This window comes from Salvelinus sp. IW2-2015, unplaced genomic scaffold, assembly GCF_002910315.2.
Source record: "Salvelinus sp. IW2-2015 unplaced genomic scaffold, ASM291031v2 Un_scaffold6724, whole genome shotgun sequence".
Taxonomy (NCBI): Eukaryota; Metazoa; Chordata; class Actinopteri; order Salmoniformes; family Salmonidae; genus Salvelinus; species Salvelinus sp. IW2-2015.
The window spans coordinates 1-12,042 of record NW_019947986.1 but is presented as its reverse complement, the minus strand read 5'-3'; the positions used below and the strand labels follow the sequence as shown (position 1 = coordinate 12,042).

The window sequence follows — 12,042 nt, the reverse complement described above, 5'->3', positions numbered from 1 at the left end:
ATTTATGTACATATACTGTACATGTAATGAATAATTTTATGTACGTTATACTGTACATGTAACAATAATATTTTGTACATATACTGTACCATGTAATGAATAATATTTTTGTACGTAATACTGTACATGTAATAATAATATTTGTACATATTACTGTACATGTAATAATAATATTTCTGTAATATAACTGTACATGTAATGAATATTCTGTTACATATACTGACTGTAATGATAATATTATTCTGTAGCATATACGTAACATGTAGGAATTATATTCTGTACATAATACTGTACATGCTAATTAATAATATTTTCGGTACATATACTGTACAATTGTGAATAAATACTATTCCGGTAACAATATACTGTACCATGTAAGAATCAAATGTAATTGCATCACATGCTTCGTAAACAACCAGTGTGGAATAAACATGAAATGCTTACTTTAACGGGCCCTTCCCAAATATATTTATATATTTAACATAATAGATTGCTGTATGTCCAAATATTATTTATTACATGTACAGTATACGTACATAAATATAATTTATGACATGTACAGTATATGTACAGAAATATGCATAATAGATATACATCAACTCTTGCTGTCAGCGCTTCTGGCATCATTCACAACTGAAGTGCCTCTTTGAGGGCGGGACTACAATGTGAGTGGTGTCTCTATGGAAACAACCTCAGGTGCCAATCACTCCAACTCTACAGTGCTTGTTTCCTGTGCCACCTACTGAGGTGTCACAGGCTACAGTACCTGTCAGAATCCTACACTGTCAGATACTACATACTGCCATATGGTTCAGATGAGAGGGTTGGTACAGAGGTGAGGCGGGGTGGGGGGTGTTCTCAAAACTGAATAAAGAAAAAACATATTATATTAAGCTGGTGACTGTCCTGATACATTCTTAGACTTTAATTTACTATTTTAAGCATGTAAGTAATTTAAAATAGGCCAGTGACAAAGTTAAAATCCTGTATAGCTACACTGTAGATTTAAGGTAACAACTTCACAGGCATACAGACCTGTATACAGTGCATTCGGAAAGTATTCAGACCCCTTCACTTTTTCCATATGTTGTTACGTTACAGCCTTATTCTAAAATTGATAACATTTGTTTTATTCCTCATCAATCTACACACAATACCCCATAATGACAAAGCAAAAACATTTTTTTAGAATTTTTGCAAATTTATAAAAACTCTCAAACTGAAATATCACATTTACGTAAGTATTCAGACCCCTTACTCAGTACTTGGTTGAAGCACCTTTGGCAGCGATTACAGCCTTGAGTCATCTCYGGTATGACAATACAAGCTTGGCACACCTGTATTTGGGGAGTTTCTCCCATTCTTCTCTGCAGATCCTCTCAAGCTCTGTTAGGTTGGATGGGACTGCACAGCTATTTTCAGGTCTCTCCAGAGATGTTCGATCGGGTTCAAGTCCGGGCTCTGGCTGGGCCACTCAAGGACATTCAGAGACTTGTCCCGAAGCCAGTCCTGCGTTGTCTTGGCTGTGTGCTTAGGGTCGTTGTCCTGTTGGAAGGTGAACCTTCACCCCAGTCTGAGGTCCTGAGCACTTGAGTTTTCATCAAGGATCTCTCTGTACTTTGCTCCATTCATCTTTCCCTCGATCTTGACTAGTCCTCCAGTTCCTGCCTCTGAAAACATCCCCACAGCATGATGCTGCCACCACCATGCTTCACCATAGGGATGGTGCCAGGTTTCCTCCAGACGTGATGCTTGGCATTCAGGCCAAAGAGAGCCATCTTGGTTTAATCAGACTAGAGAATCTTATTTCTCATGGACTGAGAGTCCTTAGGAGCCTTTTGACAAACTTCAAGCGGGCTGTCATGTGCATTTTACTGAGGAGTAAAAGGCACATGATTGTTGGACTGCTGCAGAGATGGTTGTCCTTCTGGAAGGTTCTCCCATCTCCACAGAGGAACTCTGGAACTCTGTCAGAATGACCATTGGGTTCTTGGTCACCTTCCTGACCAAGGCCCTTCTCCCTTGATTGCTCAGTTTGGCCAGGCGGACAACTCTAGGAAGAGTGGATCCAAACTTCTTCCATTTAAAAATGATGGAGGCCACTTTGTTCTTGGGGACCTTCAATGCTGCAAAAATGTTTTGGTACCCTTCCCCAGATCTGTGCCACGACACAATCATGTCTTGGAGCTTTATGAACAATTCCATTGGACTTATGGTTTGGTTTTTGTTCTGACGACTGTGGGACTGTGTGTGCATTTCCAAATCATGTCCAATCAATTTAATTGACCACAGGTGGACTCCAATCATGTTGTAGAAACATCTCAAGGATGATCAATGGAAACAGGATGCACCTGAGCTCAATTTCCTGTCTCATAGCAAAGGGTCTGAGTACTTACGTAAAAAAGTATTCCTGTTTTTTATTTTTTATAAGTTAGCAACAATTTCCAAAAAACTGTTTTCGCTTTGTCATTATGATGGGTTATTGTGTGTAGATTGATGAGGTAATTAAAAAAAAAAAATTTTTTTAGAATAACGTGGGAAAAGTGAAGGGGTCTGAATACTTTCCAAATACAATGTATATCAGTATGTATCCACCACAAACGGTTGGGGCCCTCGCAATAATTTGTACACTTTTGCTTTGCGTGGCAATTGTGCCGTGGCCCTTAATTGAGCAATTAAGCTAGGCTAATCAAGAAGGCTAATTATGGCCCCAGCCAATTCATAACAATTAGACCCCTACGACAGCCCCCATTAACGAGAGGCAGGGGAAACCAGGAGGCGGTAACGTGTGTGTGTGTGTGTGTGTGTGTGTGTGTGTGTTGTGTGTGTGTGTGTGTGTGGTGTGTGTGTGTGTGTGTGTGTGTGTGTGTGTGTATTGTCATTTGCATAAGCAAGCAACGAGTAGCGGTGGGGTGCGGGGTAAACTCAATAGAATGATGTATAGCAGAATAGGTAGCAGGGCTATAGCTTAAATCACATAGCAATGCGTAGAGTTTTGAGCCAAGTATTTCTGAGAAGGCAGAAGGAGTTGATTTATTCTCAGTAGGTCTAAATCCAAGCTATTTTATATGGGGGATTAATTGCAAAATTCTTATTTCATTTTTTATACGGAGGTTAAAGAGTGAACTTTTCCATTTGGACATTGGAAAATAAGGTGAAATCGAGGTATTGACATTTTTAAGGAAAAAACATAATATTTTTCTTTCCATTTTTGCTGACATGGAGGGAGAAGGTGAATGAGACACATAGGACTTAAATCCACAAAAAATAAATACTGCTACTTTTTCTGTCTTCTTTTACTGAAAAATATCAGATAAAGTACAAACAAACAAACAAACAAACAAACAAACAAACAAACACACACACACACACACACGACGCACACACACACAGGCACATACCCACAGACGCACAGTTCCTACCTTAGCGCCCTGCTCAGCTTATCGTAGTTCATGTGGGGTTTGCATTTCCGGAGGCCCCACAATTTGGCCACCTCGTCAGGATCCTTGATGACAAACTCTCCATATTCCCCCTGCCAGGAAATCACACTCTGGTACTCCTCCTTCTGCAGCAGCTCCAGGATGAAGTGCCAAAGCTGAATCTGTCGCGAGCCGGGGCTCGACTCAGGCTTGTAGGCCCAGTCTGGGAAGGCYATGCCTGAGGAGGAGGAGCAGGAGAGTGGGAGGATYAGATTGAGGCCTATTGGTCTGTGAATGGTGAGTGCTGGCCAAAGGGGCTAGCTGTCTGGATGACTGATGGAGTGATGCAGTTCAGGGATGATGTGTTTAATATCATAGAGCATGCTTACAGCAATGTTGCTCTGTGGTACTACTAATGCCCTCTAGCTTGGACCCACTAGCTGGTCAGTTAGATTTCAGCTCTCTTTCAGAGTTGATGGATGCTACTTACAATTTGATAATACTTGAATTATAACTGCCTGCTGCCATACACTTCTAATATAATTAATAGCTCATCAATTGAACAAAAAATTCTGGCTAATTAGCCCTTGCAGAATAAGTAAAGAAACATGAATCCTAACAAATTAGAAACGTTATTTGTTCACTGATGTGTGTGGTAAGTTTTTGGTTATTCATAAATAACAAATGATCTTTATAATGCAGACTTGTTGGAGTATACATACTGACCATTAGAAAACACTAGCTATCAAGGCCTGGTGTACTAAGCAGTAACACAGGGGAAAAGTATGCAAGGGAATACAGGTAAACCTACTACAAATAGGTACATAAAGGTTAAGAGGTAGGAATAATGCATTTAGTTGAAGTGTAAATAAAGACAGTTTGGTAAATTAGCATCAAGGTTTTTTGTTGTCTATTTTATTCCTGCTGATAATAACATCTAACACCAAACATTGCACAGGTACAAGCACTTTGTACATCTCCCCRTAGTGTATAACTGGTATCTGCCCTCCCCCAAAAGTTAATCAAATGTTCCTCCACAACCCTAATAAAATCCCCAACTCCCCAAACCACGTACCCCGGCTTCCGCAAAAAAGTGCCCCKATCCTGCTTGCCTCACCTGGAGTCCAGAGGGCAGGGACAGGGGGGGTGAGCAACAGATCACTGACGCAGTTACAGTCCATGCCTCCACTACACCTGAGAGATGGGGAGACAGAGGGAGAGAAGGGGAGAGAGGGAAAAATTATAATTGAATTCAAATTACTTTTATTTCCTGGGAGAAAAAGAAAGGTGGGAGAGAGGGATGAGTTAACCAAGTCGGAGATGAGAGATGACCTGCAGGGCAAAGGGCAGGGGATGTTTTTTCACCATGGTTTTGAGTCCCTCATATCAACGTTACATACAGTATATATCAAGAGCTTTTGTAGATCATGTGTTGATGGCGCGATCTAGCAGGGTCAGAGAGCAGTAACTGATGCAATGTGGAGGACATCCCTACAGTATGTTTAAAGAATATGAGAAATTAATCTCTTTAAACTTGAAGAAGGCGCAGGATAATGAGGTGATAGATAGAAGCTGTTTTGATCAAAAAGTGGGAGTAGGGAGTAGTGATTCATTCCAAAATGGTTAGTGGTTTAGTGGTTATAACGGCTTTATTGACAAAGATGTTACATGAAAGACTGATATATTCAATTTACAATCATTTAAAATAATTCATATTTTGTAATACAATGAGGAGAAAATTACAAAAATAGAAACTAAAATGAGAACCAAGGCCAGGTGTGTAAAAACAAATAAAGCTGAAGTATTTTCATATTTTCACATTATCAATACCTAAGATAAGATCTGTATCGAATATGCCAAATAAATGCCCAAAATTGGAATTGGGTTAGCTAGTGAAAAGCACAACAGGTGCAGAATATTACAGAATAAATAGATCCAGACATGTTTATTGGCCAGCAAACTGTTGATCAGCACAGTCTTTCTGTCTGAACATTCACATCATTTTATTTCTGAGAAAATAACCTCTGAAAATAGAAATTAAACTGTGAATTAGGGCGGCAGGTAGCCTAGTGGTTGGAGCGGTGGGCTCTAAATACCCGAGCTGACAAGATGAAAAATCTGTCGACGTGCCCTTGAGCAAGGCACTTAACTCTCATTTGCTCCAGGGGTGCCATACTACTATGGCTGACCCTGTAATATGAGTGAATATGACTAAAGACAGAGTTGTAATTCTACTGTGCATATTAGACAACTGTGAAGGTGAATGGTGAAATACTAAGGATGAGCACCTGTCAATGTTAGGATGAAGAGAAGTGAGACGAGTTCAAGAGATTGGATATAGTTTGGATATTACAATTTCATCTTGGTTGCTTTACAAACCTCAAATGGTAAAGAAACCCTGCCACTGCAAAAGTATCTTTAATGCTGGTCTCTCCATCTATCTCTCCATCTCTCTCTCTCTCTCTCTTTCCACTCTCTGCCTCTATTTAATTATGCTCTGTGAAATGTGGATTTTCCCTCCAGCATTGAAATGGTACGTGAATTATTGAGGTGTGTTTGTATAAATTATTATTACTAACTCCAGGCATTTCTCTCTCACTCACACGCACCCTCTCACACTCTCACCCTCTTACTCACTCACTCTCACCCTCTCACTCACTCACTCTCATCCTCTCACTCACCTACTCTCACCCTCTCACTCACCCACTCTCACCCTCTTGCTCTTTTTAGTCTTTGGACTGTGGCTCATCCCGCTCTCTTCATCTTTGTGTTTTCAGACCTCTGTTTCTTTCTCAGAATCCATCGTCTGAGTGCATATATCCCTTCTTCTTTTTCCTCTCTTCCTCATTTTCTTGTTCTCCCTGCTCCTCCTTTACTGTCCATCCTTTACTGTCCCTCCTTTACTGTCCCTCCTTTACTGTCCCTCCTTTACTGTCCCTCCTTTACTGTCTCTCCTTTACTGTCCCTCCTTTACTGTCCCTCCTTTACTGTCCCACTTTTACTGTCCCACTTTTACTGTCCCTCCTTTACTGTCCCTCCTTTACTGTCCCTCCTTTACTGTTCATCCTTGAGTGCAAACTCTGTCTGTCGCAAGTAATTCTCTTCAATTATTTACTTAGATAACTATGCGTTCTGGGAAGCTGTACATTCAAAACAATTTTCCAGAGATTGTTGTGGAATTATTTCAACACCTTTAGAGGCTACATGTACAGTATTTCAGCAGTATTTAAGCATGTGTGAGACCTGACAGGCGCTGCACTGAATTTCAACTTGTCTATTTATTTGGTCTTTACAGCCATAGAGCTCCTATATGTCTATGATTCCATATGTAATTCTAWGTTTGCAACAATCTATGCCTCTKKCTATTCCCTTGAGKTTTGGGCCATCAWTAGCACATCATCCTATCATTTACCATAGACTCCTAAACCCCAGTCTGTACTCTCAGAGGATACACAATATGGGTGCTTTAGTACCGGACAAGGTCTACCTCTCTTTCCTCCTACGCACCTCCTCAAAATCTATACGCACCCATCTCCTATCTATCTGCCAGCCTATCTCCACAGTTGACTCCTCCCTTCCCTTTCCCACCTGTCCACTGTCTTCTCTCTCTCTCCCTCCCTCTCCTGCTCTGTGTGTTATGCTTCGGCACAGTAATTTTCCATTTGATTTCGGAGGTAATGCATTTTTTACAAATCAAAGAGGAAGCCAGGCCCCCACCCCCCAATCCCCCCACCCCCGATCTCCCTCTCTCGCACCCCTCAGCCCCCCAGGCCAGAGAGGAGATAAAGGAGCCCCCATCATTTCCTTGTTAGTTTTGATTTGGGCAGCACAGGGCTTTCAAGTTCCCCCTATCACCCCCAGAAACATTATAACWAGCAGCACAGGGAATACTGCTCCTCATGCACACACACTGCCAGATACAGAGGCACACTGATAGACTAATGGAGTGTATACACACACAGACACACCGAGTCACAGGTAAATACTCTACTCACACATACCAACACCAGTGTACAGGTAGAGACTGATAGTGATAGTAATAGCACACACAATGAGGCGTTGTTGAAACCGTGGATACTAACTGAATCAATACACACACACACATATTTATCGCAGGGCTGAAAAATGTAATGTTCATTGTTTACCAAAGATGCAGACTACACACACACACAGTGCATAAACAAAGGCTAAAAGATACTCACAAAGAGGTTTGCACGTAGCATTGGGGACGAGCCTATAATGGACCAAAGAAAAGACCAGTCTCACACAGTAACTGATGGCCACCCAATACAACAGTATAGATGAAGGATTACTCTAATCACCAATAACAAAAAAGGCAGAGTGCGAGACATATTGTCCCAGTTTTACACTGGCAACTATTGTTCCACTGTTACACTAATACACCTATAACATGTGTCCTGGAACCCCATAGTACACCTGCACCTGCCTTGGAGTTCACTATTGAGCTTTTCTGTGGATGGAAATGTAGAATCAGATTCTATATGGTAATGAACTGCAGTTCACTAAATCAGGTCTGACAGATGAGTGGGGACTTGGAACAGGGGTAAAGTGGGGACTTTGTAACAGGGGTAGAGTGGGGATATGCAGTAGAGTGGATACTTGGAACAGGGGTAAAGTGGGGACTTGGAGTAGAATGGGGACTTGGGAAAGGGGTAAAGTGGGGACTTGCGGTAGAGTGGGGACTTGGAACAGAGGTAAAGTGGGGACTTGGGGTTGAGTGGGGACTTGGAACAGGGGTAAAGTGGGGACTTGNGTAAAGTGGGGACTTGGGGTTGAGTGGGGACTTGGAACAGGGGTAGAGTGGGGACTTGGAGTAGAATGGGGACTTGAGAAAGGTGTAAAGTGGGGACTTGTGGTAGTGGGGACTTGGAACAGGGGTAAAGTGGGGACTTGAGGTAGAATGGGGACTTTGGAAAGGGGTAAAGTGGGGACTTGCGGTAGAGTGGGGACTTGGAACAGGGGTAAAGTGGGGACTTGGGGTAAAACAGGGACTTGGAACAGGGGTAAAGTGGGGACTTGCGGTAGAGTGAGGACTTGGAACAGAAGAAAGACTGGTAATGGAGAGACTGTGGACAGAGAGGGAGCAGAGTGAAGAGTAACAGCCAGATATGGAAGTTGGACAGACTGACATTCTGGCAACATTTTGTCTCCAGTGGTGTCTAAAGATGGAAAAAGTGTAGGGTCTCAAAAAAAAGAGAAGAGATATGAGTCTGGCCTCTCTCGCTCTCTGTCTCCAACAGATGAAACTAACTCTGTACATCTATCTCATCTTTCTTTTTTGGTTGCCCCTGAAAATGCCCAACTGAACACCCTCTCCCTATCCTTCTACCCCCTCTCCCTCTTTCTCTGTTCCCTCTCTGGTTAGCTCTGACACTCTGGTCAGCCTCGGGGTGGAAGAACAGAGGGACTGTGGTATGGGTTTGTAAGAGGAGAAGGAGGGGGGATATGAGAGGAGGGAGGGAGGGAGGCAGAGGGGCAGAGGGGCAGGGGGAAGAAGTGCAGGGGGATGGAAGACAGGACCTGCTGGCTGTCCAAATGTTAAACTGGAAGGTGGAGAGGTCTATGGAACAGACAACAATACTACTAGGATCAATGGTGGGAGAAATGGGGAAGGAAAATAAATAAACAAAAGTCAAAAGAGGAACAGGTCAAGAAGATAAAATTATGGAGAACTTGAAATGAGCCTGTAAAATTGACTATAATCCCCAAACTGCTAAACCACTTCAGAAACAACATGTAATTTGATCAACAACAACAAAAAAGACCATACAATTTAGGCCTATAAGCATTGGGTGCTTGAAAACTATGGGCCTTTTGGAGATATGTGTGTATGTGAATCGACATCACCAAACAACCATCCCACTGGGAAAAGGCGTCAATTCTGGGAAAAGACGTCAAGTCTAGGCCCTATTTCACATTGGTTCAACTTAATTTCATTGAAATTACGTGGAATCAACGTTGACTCAACCAGGGGAAATAAATGGGGTAAAGTTTTGTATGTGAACCCTAATGATGACGATTTTATTATGAAAAGTGTGTTTAGTTATGAAGCTAAATTATGAATAAATATACAGTAGATTGGCATGTGAATGAGGAAGCGAATGTTTGGAAAACTTGCTCAAGTTAAGGAGATGGTGATGGGAGAGGGTTGCATGTGATATGGTATCACCACCTTACAGAATACCGGCCTTAAGATATAAGGAGGAAAATACGAAGAAAAAAAGAGGAAGAAAAAGTATCAATCGATAGGGTTAAATTATTCATCGTCATTAATTATCGATCGCTCTCCGCTGCCGGCTCGTCCGCCGAGCGCCAGAGTTGAAAGGAGGGAAAGCGCGCTTTATTAAAACCGGCTCGAGCCTCATTGTTTCATGTCCCGCGGCAAAGAAAAAGCTCGAGCTTGGCTCTACCGGTGCCAGTGAAAAATCCACACAGACGCACACACACATTGCCCCCCTTTGCGTTTCCCCTCTCTCCTTGCTTGCTCTCTCTCTCTCCCGACGTGCGGGAGAGCTTTGGGGAGCCTAGTACGGTGTTCACGGGGCGGCTGTGTCTCGCGTGGATCGATGAGGGATCAATGGCTCGCGCTGACTAATAGCCAGAGAGCGCCTTTGATCTCGCGGCTGAGAGATCAAAACCTTGCCGCGAAGAGAGAGGGAATAGAGAAAGAGGAAAAGAATGCTCTGGCGAGGGAACCTTTAATCACACAAGCGGAGACAGACGCCATATAACACGTCTAAGTAAAGACACAAAGGAAGACACGTAATACATGTTAGTTTACATAACATAAATCGAAATATATTTCAGGTGAAGGGCAAATTTCACGGTGTTGATTAACTGCAATGATACTGGTTCAGATGCAGGTGTGTGTGCGTGTTGTGTGAGTGGTTTGGTTTTACTATCCTTGTGGGACCAGAGGTTGGAAAAGTCCAGATTTTGTGATCCCCAAGGAAATGCTAGAGTTTGGTTTAGGCTTATGTTTAGGCGTTAAGTTTTGGGTTAGGGTACATTAGGGTCTAGGGTTGTTTGATTAGGATTTGGGTTAGGTTGATGTTGACTCCAGGACAGGAAGACAATTGAGAAAGGAGAAAATCTTTGTTTTATAGAGAGATGAGTGTCCTATGCTAACTTCCACTATTGAAGGTAAACAGGGAAGGTGTGTGGTGAGAGAGAGAGATTTGAAGATACCCAAAAGCTATCAAACTTGTTCATAACAATCTTTATGGAAAAATCTGACCATTTAACATATATTTCTTCCTGTGGACCAGAATGTAGGCTATTAAACGCTGCATGTGGTTTTGTCAGATTAGGGGATAAAATGGGCATTCATTTCTATAGTGTGGAATAGTTTAGCAGTGTGGTAAAATAGGAACTTTAAGGAATAGGGTGTATTTCGGACACCCAGACAGTTATGGTGATTCAGAGGTAAAGTTCCGCAGAAAAACGAACTTTACTCATATGCGAGAACAACATGTACTCCTGCTTTCAAACACTGTCTTTAGATTGCATGGTGATGAAAGCTGCCGTTGTAATGATTTCACCATGAGGAGATGGCCATTGTTACAAGCCTTTTCTCTTTATCTTATTCCTTCCTGCTTTAACCCTCTATTTTATGCCTCTCCTTGGTGTGAGTTTATCTCTCTATCGCTCCATCCGAATTAAACTCAAGAAGTCACACACTTGACTAAATCAATAGCTCATAATAACCTCTATATCATCCCGATTGTCTGTCTGCCCTCTTCCCGTTCTCATCTCTCTTTAACTCTTACTTCTTCCTCTTGAACACTCTTCTCTTTCCTCATCTTTGTCTCGCCAGTCTCTCTTTATTTTTCTTTCTCGTCTCCTCATTTGTTCATCATCTGTTTGGTATTACCTCATTTATATTCAGTACCTTATTTTTGTTTATTCGATGATCTAAGTCTGACTCTCCCTCTCATCTCCATATTTCGATACATACTAGACTAAACACACACGCACACGGGCTTGCACCTCGCACAGATAACCAGTAACACACAACACACAAACCACACACAAGCACACACAATATATCATATCACAAAAATGATGGCTAACAGGAACATGAGAAGGAAAACAAACAGAATATGCTTTCTCCAACTGTCAATTAAACAATTCCGTGTACGTACCCTCTGAAAGCTCACTGTAGATGAAACTTATTCGTCAGGTGCTTGTTAGGGCAGCATTGTTACGTGGGCGTGTAATACAGAGACACTAATGATAACTGAACTGAGGCGGGCCGGTGGTTCCAATTCCACCGGGGTGTTGTGTGTCAAGGAGCCATAATATTAATTATGTCTCAAATGTTTAACTATGGACCACAACGTTTTGTTTTTGGGTTAAGATTTGTAATTGCAAAAGGACCATGTGCACATCACAATGAGGGGGCAAAAAACAGATTTTTTATATTACAACAGCTCTCTTCCCTCCCTCTTTTTCTCTCTTTTCTCTTCAAGTCTTGATTCGCGGTTGCGGTTGATTCTGTGAGAGAGGAGTTTTGTAACGACATTTTTACGATCACTAGGCCATGGGAAGGGGAAGAGCGAGGAAGGAGGAAGGAGGGGGGGGAGTGGAGCACAAACACGCG

General features: G+C 42.2%; 1 protein-coding gene across 1 annotated transcript in view; it reads right to left on the bottom strand.

The window, feature by feature from the left end:
• The window catches only part of LOC139026997 (ETS domain-containing transcription factor ERF-like), a gene marked incomplete at its 3' end in the record, with an annotated part of 9,696 nt that extends 5,087 nt beyond the window's left edge, over positions 1-4,609 (bottom strand). Inside the window, exons 1-2 of the mRNA XM_070442202.1 lie at positions 4,495-4,609; positions 3,423-3,657 (exon numbers count right to left, since the gene is read on the bottom strand). Coding sequence (XP_070298303.1) covers positions 3,423-3,657; positions 4,495-4,600 — 341 coding nt within the window. The remainder of the gene's footprint in view (positions 1-3,422; positions 3,658-4,494) is intronic.
• Positions 4,610-12,042: the final 7,433 nt, after the last annotated feature.